General features: G+C 38.1%; 1 protein-coding gene across 2 annotated transcripts in view; it reads left to right on the forward strand.

The window, feature by feature from the left end:
* The window catches only part of TNKS (tankyrase), a gene marked incomplete at its 5' end in the record, with an annotated part of 102,437 nt that overhangs the window by 67,048 nt on the left and 17,382 nt on the right, over positions 1–18,007 (forward strand). For both annotated transcript variants that reach the window (XM_082759659.1, XM_082759660.1), the window contains 12 exons: positions 1,058–1,152; positions 3,401–3,467; positions 3,942–4,128; positions 5,661–5,782; positions 6,657–6,748; positions 6,833–6,911; positions 10,169–10,340; positions 11,399–11,478; positions 12,521–12,666; positions 13,335–13,500; positions 16,196–16,415; positions 16,634–16,743. In XM_082759659.1, the coding sequence (XP_082615785.1) occupies positions 1,058–1,152; positions 3,401–3,467; positions 3,942–4,128; positions 5,661–5,782; positions 6,657–6,748; positions 6,833–6,911; positions 10,169–10,340; positions 11,399–11,478; positions 12,521–12,666; positions 13,335–13,500; positions 16,196–16,415; positions 16,634–16,743 (1,536 nt within the window). The remainder of the gene's footprint in view (positions 1–1,057; positions 1,153–3,400; positions 3,468–3,941; positions 4,129–5,660; positions 5,783–6,656; positions 6,749–6,832; positions 6,912–10,168; positions 10,341–11,398; positions 11,479–12,520; positions 12,667–13,334; positions 13,501–16,195; positions 16,416–16,633; positions 16,744–18,007) is intronic.

Genomic DNA, 18,007 nt, shown 5'->3' on the forward strand with positions numbered 1-18,007 from the left:
CTCACCTGCAGTACTGTATAATGAGGTCTTAATGCCTGCAGTAAAGCTGTACTTGGCTTGATACTGTGAGGTACATAAGTCTTGCTGTGTGTTCAAGCTTTTTTAGGTACGGGGTTTTACTGGGATAGCAGCACATGGTTTGTTGTGTGGCACAGAATAAATAGCAACACGGATCCCTTCAAACTCCTCTGCTTCTCAGCCTTGGGAAGGAGCAAACTATCAGCCATTCATGGAAGAAATAAGTTCCTTCAGAGGGAGACAGCACACAAAATTTTCTTCGTTATAAATATATAATTTTCTTCGTTTTTAAAATAACTGAACTTTGAGGGGAAATTTCCTTGTCATTTTTATTACTGTTGCTAATACTAATTAGCTATGGAGAAAGGCGCTATTTATTATTCTTTTGTCACTAGGTCTGCCATTAGGGCATTACTGCTGAGGATGTGTTCTGCAGGAAACTGCAAACTGCATGCAGTTTGCTCTGTGTGTGTCTTATTATGGCATAGCACAGAACACCAACAAAGTACCAACACTTGCGTGGTGCAGAGCTGAAGACAAACATTCCTGCTAGGGCGTAAGGGCATTAGTTTTGTTCTGCAGTCTGATTCTTGTGCGCTTACTGCAACAAGACTTGCATACAGGCGGTTTTGTAACCTGTGAGGATGCAGCCTGAACTGCATAAATTTGTTTGTGAAACTGTTTGAAAAAAATGTATAAATAACTTATAGCATTGAAAAATAATAGAAACCAAACACATAGGATTAAAGAAAAAAAAAAAAAAGCAAAGCTGGGCAGTCATTTTAAATAACTTCATCTGGTAAATTTGCTATTGTCTTAAGCAATCCATAGATTCTTCCCCACCTCCAGGAAGGGGTTTGGTTTGACAACAGGAGGAGTGTGCGTGTACTTTGTATTTCTTGACATGGCTAATTGCAAAAGGAAAGTGTAACCAACCCTGATCAAATATGTAAGAGAAACAGAATATGAAATGGTAGGAGGTGAAGTGCAGAAATATTTGTGTCTCCCATTCTTCATCTTGTTTTGTTTTCCTTTGCAGTCGACGCCTTTACACCTAGCAGCAGGCTACAACAGAGTACGAATAGTCCAACTGCTGCTTCAGCACGGTGCAGATGTTCATGCAAAGGACAAAGGGTATGTAAAATGAATTGATTTATTATCTGTTTGCAGCACTGCTTTTCTGTTAATCAAGATGAGAAATTATTTCTTTGCTCGATGTTGCAGCATAATCTCAAATAGTTGGTTAAGAATGTGACATCTGCATCAATAATATGAATGTGTTTAATGATAAGTAAACTTTTGTTACAGTCCCAGTAACAGCTTAATCATGACTGCACTTGTTTTAAGTTTTCTTCTACACCTTTAATTTTTTTCCAATCCTTTCGTTGTTTCCATGCACAGTCTTCCCTGTGAAATCATGGAATTCCACCATTATTTTAGGAGAGGGGGTAGGGAAAAGATGCATGAGGTTAATGAAAAGTGCATTGTAAAATTTCTCTATAATCTTGTTACCTTAGTGCATGTGTATGGATGTAATTGCAATAACATCAAGCTCAGAGGCTCACAACTAGAGGCCCTTGGAGACCTGCCTTGATTGACATAGCCAAAAAAAAAAAAAAAAGATATAGTAGAAGCTAAACTATTGCATTTTTTTGCAGCCAGCACGTTAGTTAAGTAGATTACAACAAAAATTGTGCAGCATTCAGAAATCTCAAACTATGTGTTACACATTGTTAGCTGCACATTTCTGTATTCTAAGGTGAATTCTTAAAATGGTCTCATAGGAAAGCTTCTAACGTTGTAGACATCGGGCTCCTGGTTAAAGATATGCATATCAGAGTTTATAGAGGTGAGATATTAATGGCAGTGCTCTCTAGCCATCAACAGACTTGAGGCTTTTCCTTTTCTAGTTTTCTAGTTTTAAAGGATATTTTAAATTAAGATCTTAGCTTTTTTTTTTTTTCCTTTTTTTTTTTTTTCCCCAAACCAGTCAGTGATAAGCATACTTAAACTCTTGAAGACTGAAGTACTGATTGTAGCACTGTTGACTGTACATTCACCCTTAGTGGCTTTTTTTGATCAGAATTGTGACATACATCATAACACATTACGTAAGTCACAAAACCACAGCAAAGCTGCATGGAATACAATCCAAAATTGTTCAGCGAGTTTTAGGCATTTCACACGTTAAGAAATCTAAGTGTCACATTGGTAGAAAATTCCAGTGTAGGTGTTTTAATGTGGTTGGAATGATCTACTTGGAAAGTATTGCTGTGTGAAAAATAGGTAGAGCTCAAGTAGGGGAGAGGAATAAAGGGAAAGAAAAGAAAAACTGTACACGTACTTTGTATTGAACGTGTAAACAATTCAAACACTCTAAGGTTTGTGTAACAGCCCAGTGAGCTCGCTCTTTCTCCTTTTCAGTGGCATCACATGATTTGGTGTTTTTTTCTTTTTTTTTTTTTTTTTTTGGTTGTTGGTTTGGTTTGGTTTAGCTCATTTTTTTGCTTTCAAAATTTATAAGTAAGCAAATTAGTCTAGTACTCACTTTTCCACTGCTCTTTTTGATAATTTTGCCATTCTGGGGAACATACACTATATTTTTCATAAATGGTGGAGGGTTAATTATTGTTTTCAGTGTATTAAACATTCTGATTTTTTAAGCCGTAACTAGCCTAGCTCATTTGGCTTGAATTAAAATTATTTAGTTCTCTGTAATAATTGTCCCCTTTGCATCTTCGTTTCAAGTATGTGTCTCTTTTATTATATATCTTGTGCTTGTAACGTCATCCTTGTCATTTTCTTCACTAGTATCATTTTTGAGTATGACCTCCTGCAGTGTAACTATAAAAAATACATAGATCATCTTATAATTTGACTGGAAAAAATGCAGTGAAATCAGGTCATCGCACAGTTTGGAGCAGCAATTTGTCTGCTGTCTACAGATATTTGTACATTTTCATAATATACCCAGGAGTTAGGTTAGTATTATCTGAAGGGTTCTGACTTCCACACAGCATTTTATATAAACAGGAGTGCACATTTAGGCAGAAATAGAGCACTGACTTCCGCTAAGCAAATTGAATGTGGAATGGGAGTTTTTTCCCCCTTAGTGGCTTCAAGAAAGATCATTTCAAAGGCAATTAATGCTAATCTTATTGGTAGATTAAACATCTGTGGCCTGCTAGGAAAAAATGCTTTAATGCGACTCACAAATAATGTGTTGTTTGGGAATGCAAGATTTTTCTGGTAGTTTTTGAATCTTAATTTTTAAAGATGTTAATGATTAGGTTTTCTTTTGTTTTCTGTTCACCTCCCAGTAAAGCAAAAATAATCAGCAATGCTGCTTGAATAAATTTGTCACTTGCCTTCTTTCATACAGTGGTCTTGTGCCTCTTCACAATGCATGCTCATATGGACACTACGAGGTTACAGAGCTGCTACTTAAGGTAAGCAGAAGGATGGAAAGTAATTACTTTAAATTCAGATGTGTTAGGTGGACTGTTCATACCAGAGTTGAAAAGGAAGACTCTTTTCTTTAGTATCAGATTTCAAACATCCTGTATGTAATTTCAGAAGCCTACGACTTCAGATCGATGTGTTATTTCCCTACCTAATTTCTTTAGAGAGATAGAAGAGTTTCTTTTTTTTTTTTTTTTTTTTTTTAATTTATTCCCCCCCCCCCGGAAAAATCCGCTGTACTTAAAAATTAGTTGGTATAGAAATTCCCATTCTGTTGAGGATTCATGTTTCTTTTTTTTTTTTTAAATACGTATAGGTATTTTTATAATTCTTTTTTGTGTGTGCATTCATATGTGAAAGAACAAAACTGGTTTTTATAATGAAATGACGATTCATGTGCTTTTTTGTTGTTGTTGAGGGTGATTTCCTACTAATAAAAGGCTTTTTTTTTCCTGTTCTAGCATGGTGCCTGTGTTAATGCTATGGACCTCTGGCAATTCACACCCTTGCATGAGGCTGCTTCCAAGAACCGTGTAGAAGTCTGTTCCCTCTTGCTGAGTCATGGTGCGGATCCCACATTAGTCAACTGCCACGGCAAGAGTGCAGTCGACATGGCTCCAACACCTGAATTGAGGGAGAGGCTGACCTGTGAGTGTTTTCAGACTTAAAAGACTTAGGCCATTCATGATGATGTCTACTTTTTTTTTTTTCAGATTTAAAATGTGTAAGGCAAGGAGGCGCTGCTGAATCGGTAACTGTGGCTGAATTTTATGCTAAAAGTCTAATCAAGTCACATAGGAGCCTCTACGTGAACAGGCTTATAGGAACCTGTGAACAGTTAGAGTGACTTCTAGGAGACATACAGCTTTGATGTGCAAGCTTGAAGAGATGGAAATTCCAGCACCATTTTTTTGTAGTGTTTGCAGTCCTAATGCTGTTTACAAAAAAAAATGCTTCAGCTCCAATTGAAATTTGTCTGCCTTTATTTGCCCTCTTTTGGGGGTTTGTTTTCTCGTTGTTATAAACTGTAAAGATAATTCAATGAGACAAGTACAGAAACAAAACATAATGAAGTTGCAGAAAACGTCTTCCCAAAGTATAAATTCTGAACTCGATTATACATCGCTTCAATTGTATGCTTTTGGTTTTGTCTGTTGAATATAGCAGAATCCCCTGGCAGACTAAGAATGTGATCTTGCACTGCTCAAAATCACAGGTTGTTGTTTGGCACTATTCTGTGAAGGTGGTAACACAGAAATGAAAACGTGCAGCAGAAAGCTTTCCTCTAGGACAGAAGAGGAAGGGGTTAATATTTTCCAGCTACTTCTCTACTCTGTTCCAGGCTGGCTTAGGACATTGTGCTTCTGGCTTTAAGCAAGTTAATTTACCATTTTTTAAACTAAAAAGCAAAAATATATTTAAACTTTGTTTTATTTCTGTATTTTTAGTTTCTGGATGGGGGTGGGCTTATCCATCTTGTTTCTCATTCCCAAGTTCAGACCTCATCCTTGATAGCCTATCTCACCTTTGTACATTTTATGGTAAACACTTTTCATCTTTTTCAAGTTGAAAATGCTTTTTAACTAAAATGGAGTAGTTCCTGAAATGATTAAGGTGTGGCACAGAAAATAACAAAATCACCTCTCTGCATTTGCAAAGCTATAACTACTATCAAAATCTTCGGAGCAGACTGGCTTCAAATGCTTAGCTGGCTAACTTTCTTTAACACCAGTAGTTTAACAGTTGTATTGAAACAATACGTTCAGTCTTTACCTTGAATTACTTATAATTGTAGATACAGTAACGTTTTGGAAAACCAACTGTAATGCTTTTATTTTTTTTCTGCAGAAAAAAAGCCTGCAGTAGCTGTGCACTTGCTTGAACACATACATAGATAATTGAGAGGTCACATATACATTTAATATGAAGTGGGTGGGGGATAAGAGGGAGACAAACTAAGAATTTTACTCAGGGAATCACTGCACTGCTTCTTTGGAATACCCTTTTGGTTTCAGGAAACCATGTTCTTTTCATGTTACTATGCATGCCAGGTAAGTCACTATCTGAAGATGTACAGAAATATTCTTATTACCTCTTAATTGGTTATAGGTATCTTTCTGAAGTAACATCTGTAAAGGTAACCTGTTACTGAATATTCAATGCATCTCTTTCCCCAATAGATGAATTCAAAGGACATTCTTTACTGCAAGCAGCAAGAGAGGCAGATCTAGCCAAAGTGAAAAAGACACTTGCTTTGGAGATCATCAATTTTAAGCAGCCACAGTCACATGAGACTGCACTGGTGAGATTACAGAGACAATCCTAGTCTTTTATGATAAATGTGATGGTAGTGCTAGTTGAGTGGGTTTATTTCTACATTATGAAAATGTATTCATCATCTGAGATAGAGGATTTGCCATCAAACACTTTATATATTAAAAATATTTCACCATTACAGAAATAACACCATATAATTTTTAGCACTTTTTTTTTTTTTTTTTTTTTCCTAGTAGATCACAGAAACCTTCTGGCCAGAGCAAACCTTCTGGCCAGATGTTTCACTTTTCTTCTGCTTTTTTCCCCCCATTAGTCTATTTTGCTGGGGTTGAAAAGCTCTATATGGAACATACATCTTTCTTGTAGCAGGGGAAAAAAACTATTCCAAGAGCTTTATTGCATATTTGTTACATAATTTGTAACTGGCTGCATAACAGTCTTGCTCTTAGGTTGAGTATTTTCAGTACACGCTGAAATGGAAGAAGAAACAATTTTCATAGGCTTGATAAAATAAAGCAGTAGAATCTTAATGGAACCCTTTGGTATCCCTCTGAAGAAGGCTACGATGTTTAAAGCCCTTTCCCTTAACCTCCTTTGGGCATTGCATGCTATACTTGTCCTGATATCTTGTTAATGCGTTTGGGAATTTACTGCTTTTTTGGTGACAAATAGCAGTAAAATGAAAATTGTTTTTTTTTCTTATGGGAATAATTTAGCATTATTCACTTGCTCATATTTTATTTGGTATGTTAAATGTTCAGGAAGAAATATGATGTGTTTTGTTTGTAAATTCTGTAGTCTGATGTTTAGCAGAATAATTAAGAGATGAAGTCTTTGATCTCAAAGCTCTTTTTCATCTGTGTAGTTGAAATAGTACTTTTTATTTACTTTTTTTGCAGCACTGTGCTGTGGCTGCTGTGCATCCCAAGCGGAAGCAAGTTACAGAATTATTGCTCAGGAAAGGAGCGAATGTTAATGAGAAAAACAAAGAGTAAGTTTCTGAAATTTTCAACTTTTTCCAAAAGACTCAGTCATACTAGGAGCAAAAAACTAATATCTTTTTTTTTTTGTCTAGTTTCATGACACCTTTGCATGTTGCAGCTGAGAAAGCCCATAACGATGTCATGGAAGTTCTGCATAAACATGGAGCAAAGGTAAATATGCTTAAATGCATGTAATTTATGGCAGAAGGCAAGAGGGAATGTTACATTGGTTAAATACAGTTCTAGTTTTTGTGATAGTTGTTGTGTTTTCTTCTTGTATGTCTCATGCTTCCCATGTTAACCATGAAGGGTGTTTATCCTAAATCAGTACAGGATATTCAGGAACCCCATTTAAAAATTAAGTCTTCTCTCCAAGTAACTGAATATAGGCTTTAGGTGTTTAGATTACTCATTTTTAATGACTCTTCAAGTGCCATGACAGTATCTTTGAAGGTGGTGTTTTGTTTAAAAAAAAAAAAAAAGATTTAAGGTGGCAAACTAATGAAAAAGTGGCTTCCATCCTGTTTTGTTGTATTGCTGGATGGTTGAGTATATCTTATAGCTAGCTCCTTGCCTGAACTTACAGATACATGGGAAAATTAATATGTTCAGAAAGACATTGGGCTTTCTAGTGGTACAGAAAACAAAGATTAAAGTCTTCTAAACCAGAATGATTGTTGTAAAAATAAAAAATAAAATTAAAAAAAAAGGACCTGCAATAATGCAAGTTCATTAGTATCTTGGGCAAATGCAGAAATGTCATGGATGCTATTTGGTTTATTGTATTTCTAAAGGATACTGTTGAAACCATTCTACTGCAAAGGAGAACAAGCTGCTCCAAAGTTATGTTTGCATGACAGAAGGTAGAGTCCGTCTTCATGTTGGTAGCAGAAATGGCTTCGTTCTGCTCTGCTAGAAGGATCTAACTTTATGGATCTTTACATAATATAATTATTTCTGTGTGTTGGAGTAGCAAATTTCCAGACCCTGACTCTGGAAATACTTGTCCTCTACGTAGACCCGTGCAACAGAATCAAATGCTTTTGAATAATCTCACTGTATAATATAATTGTGAACGTGCTGCTCAGGGACGTAGTTCAGTGGTAGACTTGGTAGTATTAATTTGGTGGTTGGACCTGATGGTCTTAAGGGTCTCTTCCAATGTAAATTATTCCATGATTTCCTTACAAGATTTCAAACTTGCTGAGGGTGCATTCAATCCCACTGTCTATGTCATTGACAGAAGTATTAAACAGCACTGGTTCTATTCAGTTTGGAAGGAGAGTTTGATCTCTATTTGTATTTCTTTCAGGAATTAGATTTATATTGGCATCTTCTCATTGTCAGGTTGCCTTAAATATGCAAAGTGATTTTCATTTGGAAATAAATCCTGCTGCATTCAGCCTTAGTGCAGTACATTCTTGGGTTCATTTTAGACAAGTGCTGCATGATTGGTGAGAGCAGATCTGCTTCGAAGTGGAGGTGCTACCATTGAAATTGCCCTGCAAAGTCTAATTCTCTTTCCTCAGGGAAAGAACAGCTTCGTTTGGTGTCTGCCTTCCTCTTGGTCAGCTGCAGCCCTCTTTGTCCCAGAAGTGAACAGGCATGTCTTCAAATGGCTGCAGTTTTTCTGCCCCAAGAGTTGATTGTTGGCAAAGATAATTATTTGGAGGTGAAAGGAGACCTGCGTAAGACAATATTAACATTTTCCCAGGTCACAGTTGGTATGGTGTGGGTGTCTTGCTGCTGTTCTTCAACAGTTTGTTCAGCATGGGAATTTTTAATGCAGGAATACAGCATCACATAAAATTTTAATTATGTTTCTCTTTCTTGGTCTATGCTATGATCTACTTCCACAATTCACAATTCTCATTTCATCCTGCCCTGCTCTTCTCCGTGCCCTTACCAGTAATGAAAGGTATCTGGTGTCCTAAAACAGATGAGTGTCATCATCTGAACAAAATGTGAATTTGGGACATTCAGCATCCATTTAATACTTATGAAAGCAAAGAGTTATTTAAAACAAAACTTTTAGGGGAATCCCATGAGAGTGTCATGAGCTGAGCACGGGCAGAAGAAAGCAGAACTGTTCTCCTAATCAATCTCACTGTCAGAGGGGTTTGTGATCCAAGAAACTCCTACCTCACCAGCCTGTAGAATTGTTCAGAGGTATAAAAGATTTTCAGACAATATCAAATCACAGTCCACTTTATTTATGTGGTAGCTCTTTGTTATTTCCTATGGCTTGATATTGCTGTATTGCAGGTATTTATATATTGTTAACCCTCTCAGGTAATAGATACTGGCTATGTAGTTACCTCCCTCCAGATTTAATTTCATGGAAATACAGTCTTAGCCAGAATGTTTTTTCACTGGTTTTCATGGAATGTAGTAGAATTTGCAGGCTGCATTTTAGGTGAGAAAACCTAGAAAAACCTTTGACTGCTGCCATCACAAAGATTTTGAGAAGGTAAAAGGTAAAAACATTGTTTTTTACAGTAACAGAGTCTATTATGCATGCAGTTCACAGCCTGCAGTCTGTAGGCTTGGAAACAGATAACAGGTTCTCAGTTACTGCAGAGAATACAGAGTAGTTCTATATTTCATAGCCATTAAAAAAAAAAAAAAAAGGAAAAAAAAGCTGCTGGACATCTGCATTTAAGTTTGTCATGAATGGTTGCTAGGTACAAAGTATCTTCTTGAAAGGTTTTCTATATTTTTTCCCCTTTTTCTTAAAATTATTATTCTCTTCCTTTCTCTGATACTGAGCCCATGGCAATGCTGCCAGTTATTAAGATTCTCTGTTAGATCTTGATAGATAGGTTTCCATTATTATTACTCCATTTTGTCTGCTTATATACTCCTATCTTGGATAGATTTCTATCCACTTTAACTTAATATTTCTGTAAAATTACAAACCATTGACTGTGTATACATCTTCTTTCACCACCCCTCTCCCCCACACCCTTAGAATTCTTAATTTGACATCTTTGTTTTAATTCTTGGTAGTGAGTGTTAATTCCTCTTCTGAGGATGACAGAGGATAATATCTTTAAAGGTAGAAGATCTCTGAATTGTTTACTTAATTATTTACCTCTTTCTCTTCTTCTGTGAGAGTTGTTTTTGCACAAGGTTAATCTTTGTCAAATTTGTCAAGAGCTTGATCGCTATTTCAGGTATGGTTTTGGGTATCCTGTGTTTTGTAATAGCCGTGCAAACAAATAACCTGTTTTTTTTAAGACAAGAAAGCATCTGCAGAAAATTGTTTTTGCATTGGAGTGTTCATATATTTTGTCATTTGGTTGCATTTAGTTGCAGCACAGATAAACTTGTATGCCAAGAAGTTCCTGTTACTGTTCTTATTAAGGGCATGGACAGGTGCAGGCTTTTAATTCTAATAATGTTTGATATTGCTGCTGATTTTTCAGATGAATGCACTGGACACACTTGGTCAAACAGCATTGCACAGGGCTGCTTTAGCAGGTCACTTGCAAACCTGCCGGCTCCTGCTGAATTATGGCTCTGATCCCTCCATCATCTCTTTACAAGGCTTCACAGCAGCACAGATGGGAAATGAAGCAGTGCAACAGATACTAAGCGGTAGGTAAAAATTAAGGCTTGGGTATTTGAACTTCAGCTTCTCCCTTTCTTTTAAAGCTGTGGATCTTATTTCTTTTTCAGTGCAAGAGACTTAATATAGTTTGTTCATCCCTCCCTTCTGCCATTATGGGCACACATCTACGTTGCTCTGTGTGATGCTTTTTTAGGAAACAAACTCACAGCTGCTCAATTCAGAGATTTTGTGCAAAATGGAGATAAAATATCTTGTAGATTTATATCATGCTGCTCTAGGGGAATATTAAAGGAAGTCAGGCCTTTTTTTTTTTTTTTTTTTAATAACAAGTTCCAAGAAAACTAAAATATTGACAAACATGAGAATCCTTTTTCCTCTCATCAGCTACCCTTTGGGTACTCCATACTTTAGCAGTCAAAAGCAGACTGTTATTTGTGTTCTACAGAGTGGCAACAGAGTCCTGTGAGATAAAGGCACTTGCATCAGATATAAAAATAACCTAAGTATTTATGCGTTCAGTATTTAGAGGGTATGATGCTTATGGTTCTCTTATAAAAGATCCCAGGGTTAACAGTTTGGGGATTTTTTCTAGCAGCGTAACCACTTCCTAAAGAGAATTTCAGGTCGTTGGTTCCAGGCCCCTCACCAGCTTCGTAGCAAGTACAGAGTGCAAAGGTATTAATTCAGGTGCTGAAATTAGTATGTTTAATTCTGGGTGTGCAGTGGGGCCTCTTGCAGTTTGCTGAAGTAGATGAGAAGCTGCTTTTGAACTTCATCAAAACTTTGAATCCGTCCAAGTGAACACACAGGTTTTTTGAATGCATAAATGTCATTCTTACCATATGTGGGATTAGCAACACATTGAAATTCCATACGGCAGAATGATGTCAGCTCTAGAGCCTAAATCTGACTGGTTTACACTGAAACTAATGCTCCTTATTCAGCTATTTAGGCAATATGAACTTGAATTTCACTACTCCTGTGGTATTTTTACAAATGCCAGCAGACGTCTTCCTAGTTTGGAACAAATTGAGCACAAGTGAATATAACTTAATAACCCTAAAACATCTTTTTCTGTATGTAGAAAGTACACCTGTGCGTACTTCTGATGTGGATTATCGGTTGTTAGAAGCATCCAAAGCTGGAGATTTGGAAACTGTGAAGGTAGGTTTGAGCAACTCCTATTAATTTTTCATTTTATTGTTGTGCAAGGCTCATCAAAGCCTCTGCTACAAGGGTTGTGGACGTAATGCCCAGTGGATGATAAATCATAAAAAATGTGAAGGAAGATCTCTTAATATTTTTTTCTGATAAGCTGGGCATTGAGATGTGCTGAGGTGTTTCTCTGACTCGTGAATTCTCTGAGAATTATCACTCATACAGCCATAATTCCTTCATAAGGACCCTGTGAGCCTGAGAATCACGGTTTAGTAGAAACAAGCCTTAGGTGTATGATTCAATCAGGAGGCAAGCAAACAAGTTAGCAGGTAACAGACTTAATGTTTTAAGCCATCCATATCAGAAGAAAATTAACAGTCATGCTATGGGACGCCAGCGTCACAGGAAGGTTTGATCTTATCTTTCATACTTGATCAGTGGGCAAAACAGCCTGCAGATAGACCATTCTGCACACCATCTCACCTTGAACTTCAACACATCAATATTAATACACATTAATATCCAAACAGCACCTGTTTTGTGCACCAGCAGCTCTTTTGACTGCCAAATTCAATATTTCTAGTTTTATGAAGACAGCATGAGATGGAAATGGTCACTTGTCTGGAGAAACTTACGTGGGCTTACATGGCTTGTCTGGAGAAACCTACCTGGCGCTTGATAATTCATTTTTACCCTTTTAATATGTTATGAATGTCTTCATACTGCTTCCATCGTTTAAGACCTATTTGTTAGAAAAGTACTTACAGCCATACATTTAGAGAAGCTCTATTTTTGATTCTGTTCATATGGAAAGAAATTTCCCAAAACTTAACTTCTAAAAAATGGTATATGCAAATAAATGGAACAAATTTTCTGTTAGGGTATTTGATAGGGGCTAGTTCTTTTTGTGTATTTTCTAGTTACTTTGTGGGGTTTTTTTTTGAGTGTGTGTGTTTTGGTTTTTTTTGTTTGTTTGTTTGTTTTTGGTTTTTTTGGTTTTGTTTCATTTTTAGTTCAGTAGTAGATGTTGGTTTCTTTTGTCTTCCAGCAACTTTGCAGCCCTCAGAATGTGAATTGTAGAGATTTGGAAGGCCGTCATTCGACACCACTGCACTTTGCTGCAGGATATAACCGTGTATCAGTGGTGGAGTATCTGTTGCACCATGGGGCAGATGTGCATGCCAAAGATAAAGGGTACATTTTCATTCCATTATGTGCTCCAGTGTTTTCTGTTAGTGTGAGATTTCTACCCGCTCTGTTCATTTGGGTTCAGATTTCAGCAACCATCATATTTTTTTCTCTTGAGAAGTTTTCTTTTTTTCTTCTTACTCTTCATTGTTCCTGACGTTCATTATAGGGAGACCGTAGACTATTAAAGTTCCATTTAACTTTCTGGCAAAGCCACAGTCAAGCACGTATGTGGCCAATGTAATCCTTGATCCTTCTCTTCCCCCTTTTGTCCATTTCAGAGACTTCTGCTGTGCTTAAAAGCAGCTTCTCAGTTATTTCAGGCGATAAATTAGTTTTGAATTGCCTGAGATAAAATACCAGTGTTGTTTCTCTAATTCTGTTAGTTAGCTTTTATTATTAACTGGTTATTTTTGCATTGAAGTTGCTTGTAGCGCTAGCAACATCGGTGCTTGTTAAGCATTTAGAAGTCTCCTGTATGGGATGTGAAGAAGGATGATTATGTGCATTTCATTAATATTTTAATAGCAAGGAAATAAAGCCATGATAATTGAAGACTGAAAGATGCAGATTGCTGTCCAGTGGGAGTGGGTATTTTATCTATTGGAATTCTGTATGATTGCATGTTGCATTTTATTGTCTGTAGCTCTTAAAAAAACTTTCTCTTTGATTAGTGGCTTAGTACCCCTGCATAATGCCTGTTCTTATGGACACTACGAAGTGGCTGAACTCTTAGTGAGGCATGGTGCTTCTGTCAATGTAGCAGACCTGTGGAAATTCACTCCTCTACATGAAGCAGCTGCAAAAGGAAAATATGAAATCTGCAAACTGCTATTAAAAGTATGTGATCTGGAATTCTCAAGTATGTTTTCAAATGTGTGTGTATTTTGGTTTTTGCTGGAGATCAGAATCAAAGTTAATTGCATCCAGTGAGTTCCTTATGGTTCTTTCAGTATTTTCTTTGTACAGTTGTCAGATAGTTTGTGCAACGTCTGTTCACTTACAAAGAATCATCAGCATGGTTACTTTTTCTAGTAGATTTGTTAACTTGCTCTGGCATGGCTAGCTGCTACTATTAACAAAGTGTGACAAGACTCTCAAACTGGAAAAAATGAATTTGTTTAAAAAAAAAAAATACACAAACCCTTACCCTATTCGTCCCTTTCTGGGACAGTTCGTGCAGTTAAGTGAAATTTTGTAAATAGTTATGCAAGAGTGTGTTACGTAGCAATAAATGAAGGTGAGTTTTACATGGTCCTTGACATATAAAAGATTTTAAATTGTTAATGTATAATCTGTCAAGCTTCTGGAGGAAATGAAGATTAATGTACTGTGGATTTGTTGTAATCAGCAGAAGCTGTAAAACACATGAGATAATGCCAACATGTTTCCATGAACTTGAGAAATTTTTTAACGTACGGTCATAACCTATCTTGGGATGGTAAAAGAGCGTTCTAGAGTGGGTTTTCTTACCAATGCTCTTGCCTGTTTTAGCCCTGTGACTTCCTCTCAGAAGTTCAGCATTTAAAATATGAATAATATGGGTAGTTATAAAAGGTTCTTCCCCTTGCACTGCTTTTTCTTTTACTGCTGCAAAGCCCCACTGTTTCTCACCTATCTCATCAATTATTTCATTTGATTACCCAAAAAGCATTTGGAGGGATAGCATATCAGTGTGAAACACATCTGCAGTGGAAACCAGAAGGTATTCAGAAATACCTGTGGAGCAGGCACAGTGATGGCCCTGGTAGTACCACCTGAACACCAAAGTCAGCTCAAGCTATAGGAGCATTCATAACCTGCCAAGCATAGTGTTGCTTCATAGGCACTGGAGGTCTCTGGAGCTTTCTTACTATTTCATTGGGAACATGGCCATCTTTTATGTTCAACTTGAAGGGTCTTGAATGAACGTATCACAGGAAATACAGAAATGATGAAATCTTTCTTTTAGAAATCACTCTTGCACGAGAACTAATGTGCCCTTAAGATGACACCGTTTTGTAAAGGGCCTGGGTGTTCATGGATACATGCTTACACTGCAGTTTACCCAGGGCTCCTACTGCTGTGTGTCTCAGGCCAGCTGGCGGTGCTGGCAGTTCTGCTGAGCTGTGGATGTTCAGGCCGACTTCTCCTGACGTGTGCTCTTTCTGTCCTGTTCTGCTTAAAAAATGAAACAGTAACATACAGACATTTCTGGAGAGACTTCCTTTTCAACACCTTGCTTTAAAATGATGCCTTTGTTTGCATCCTTGTCTTTGAAGGAGTCTGAGAAGATATTACCTCTTCACTTAGGTATTTATTCTGGGAAGTATCTGAATACTTTCATTCTTTATATATTTAAAATTAAGGGTTCTAAGTTTGAATCTGGGAGAAGTTGTAGCAATTTTTTAAAGGCTTTGTGCAAAAAAAAAAAAGTTCATTTGCCAAAAGCACTAGAAATGTGGAGTTGTGCATAATCAGTACTGTCTCTTTCTGTCCCTTGCTGCTTACCCTTTTCACCCTGAACGTTGCTGTAATCCTTGTAAGTACAAGGCAGTTAATTCCTTCTGCTCTCCCCATCCACAGTCATTCTCTGTGGGCCGTATTAGCACGCCTTTGCCAGCATCACCAGTGAGAAATGACAGGGTAGACTTGCTGGTGGGGGTTAGACCATGGTGCTTGATTATTCTGAAGGAGCCAGCCAGAGAACTACAACACCAGCAGCTGCCTGTGCCTTAGCTGTATTTGTTTTTCCCACTGCTGCTGGCAGTGAAAGAGAAGAGAGCTGTCCTCCCACAAAATTGCACGTAGACATGACTCACACCATATGCTGTAGATGTTTGTTCCCCTCCTTACCCCATGTCCCAATACTGTGTGACTATCAGTGACTGGTCTGCATGTTTTACTAGCACAGGTATGCTGCAACAGTCTTCCAAATCCACTTTCTCTACTGCTTTGCAGGACCTGTAAACTGCTTAAGACCTTGCTGTTACATAACAGAAAGTGTAGAAATGAGTATTTTTCTATTTACTATCTCAAACAAGTGCCTTTTGATAGCAGCGTGGTGTTTAGTGACATGGCCTGACTTCACAAGCTGAGGATGGCCCACTGAGGAAACAGGTGTGTAAACCAGTAGGGTAGGGCTGATACCAACAGGCAAAATACCAGCAGGTATTACCAGCAGGGCGAATACCAACAGATATTTGCAATGTGAAGCTTTTCTTTAGCATCTTCCGTGGCATTGGGATATGACTATATGCAGGGTGTGTTCCTGAAGCTGCTTCAGTTGCAAGAAGGACGTTGGCAGCTCTCACAGAGCACTCCCGTTCCTGCCTGTGGACCCAAGATTCATACAGGTGTGCTGCAGACCAACACATTAGGCTTTAGCTCCTGAATTTATTGTATACAACTGTATACATCCGAACATAAGCAGTTGCTACTTTATGATGACAGATTGGCAAAATCCCTCACTTCCTATCCGGTGCCACAAAATAACGATACGCTTACATGTCCTGCTCATGGCTGTGACAGTAGTATTCCACTTTGCTCTTTGCAGCATGGAGCTGATCCAACCAAAAAGAATCGAGACGGGAACACTCCTCTAGATTTGGTGAAAGAAGGAGACACAGATATCCAGGACTTACTGCGAGGAGATGCTGCTTTGCTCGACGCTGCCAAGAAAGGGTGCCTGGCACGAGTGCAGAAGCTGTGTACTCAGGAAAATATCAATTGCAGAGACACCCAGGGAAGAAATTCAACTCCGCTACATCTTGCAGGTGGGTGACTTACCAGCTTTCACAGCATCAGAGAATGATTAAGATTGGAAGGGACCTCTGGAAGTGATCTGCTCAACCCCCCCTGTTTAATCAGGAACACCTACAGCAGGTTGTCCAGGAGCATGTCCAGGTAGCTTTTGAAGATCTCCAAGGAGGGAGATTTTAGTTTGGTTTAGCTCTCCTAATACTCAGTTTCTTTTCTTGTGTCCTTTCTACAGCTGGTTACAACAATTTGGAAGTAGCTGAATACCTTCTTGAGCACGGTGCTGACGTTAATGCCCAGGACAAAGGAGGATTAATACCCCTACATAATGCAGCATCATATGGGGTAGGTACAGGTACTCTTGCTTGTGAGCAGACCACCAGAGAACTCATAAAAAAACGTATTGAAAGCTGGTTGTTTTGCAGTTGTTTTGCTGTGAACAAATTCAGCCTCTGATGGCATCAAATACTTGTTGGGCTAAGCTGCTATTGCGAACCCTGTTTGCAATCCTATAGATCGAACTAAACAGTACAGATTCAGGTTTAGCAGTTTGGAAAGATCACTAGAAGGTAACCTTTATGCAAGCAAGCGGATGTAAAGCATTGAAAAGTATTAAATTTGGGGTGACTGCTGAAACAGGCAAGATCTCAAGTTGGTGCTGAAAGACTTGTATGAAAGGAAGAGAGGATCATATCCAGGTGATGGCAAGGAAGTAAAAGTCTGTTACAGCTGGGCTCTGGCAGGGAGCTGCTGCCAAGCAGGACAGGCTAGGAGTCTATGGCTTGGAAGCTGCCGTGTAGCACAACCCAAGGGTGCTATCAATCTATGGTAGAAGGAGGGTCAGCTTCCAAAATAGACAATGTTAATGCTACCAAGTTTGCAGTATTAGTGTTGCCCTGGGACATATCTGCTACAGTGGGGCTGCAATAGGTGATTTAAACCATTCTGGATGAGGCAGGCCCCCTTTTCTCCATCTGTGCATCTACCACTTGCACAGGTGCCTGATAGATTGCTTGTAAACATATGTTAATTGTGGTGAGGTGAGAAAGAAACATATTGTGAGCAGTTGTACAGAGATGGTGCATGAGAAGATCCCAGGAGCATGCTTACGGTTAGAGAGAGGACACGAAGCTCAAAAACCAGTGGTTTTGATGGTCTGATGATATGCTTTGTCCATTTCTTCATGACTGTGGCACAAGAAGAGCAAAATGTTGTAGAGGTGATGTTAATGGATCCACAATTCACTTTCTTTGGAGAGCCACATGGAAAAAAGAAAAAGAAGTGCAGTGTTCACCTTGTTTCTAAGCAGATAATGTATCAATAAAATACAGCCTGCATCATTTGCATTGATTCTCTATGTCAGTCTGGGCTTCCAGTGTCCTAAAAAACAAAAAGTTCCAAATACTGGTTTAGAAATGCCATACAGAATGCTTTTATACTTCCGGGACCTAAAACCAAGCAATATTGTACATCAGCATCTACCCTTAGTACTAAATGCCCAGGACATTGCTTAGATGTAGAGATACATTCTGATGCGAAGATGGTGCTCTTTTAGGGCACAGCAAACCAAAGCACATGTCCTAAGTGAAGGCAAAATGTTCCTTACTGG

The sequence above is a fragment of the Aythya marila genome (assembly GCF_965140915.1).
Source record: "Aythya marila genome assembly, chromosome: 4".
In the NCBI taxonomy this organism is placed as follows: domain Eukaryota; kingdom Metazoa; phylum Chordata; class Aves; order Anseriformes; family Anatidae; genus Aythya; species Aythya marila.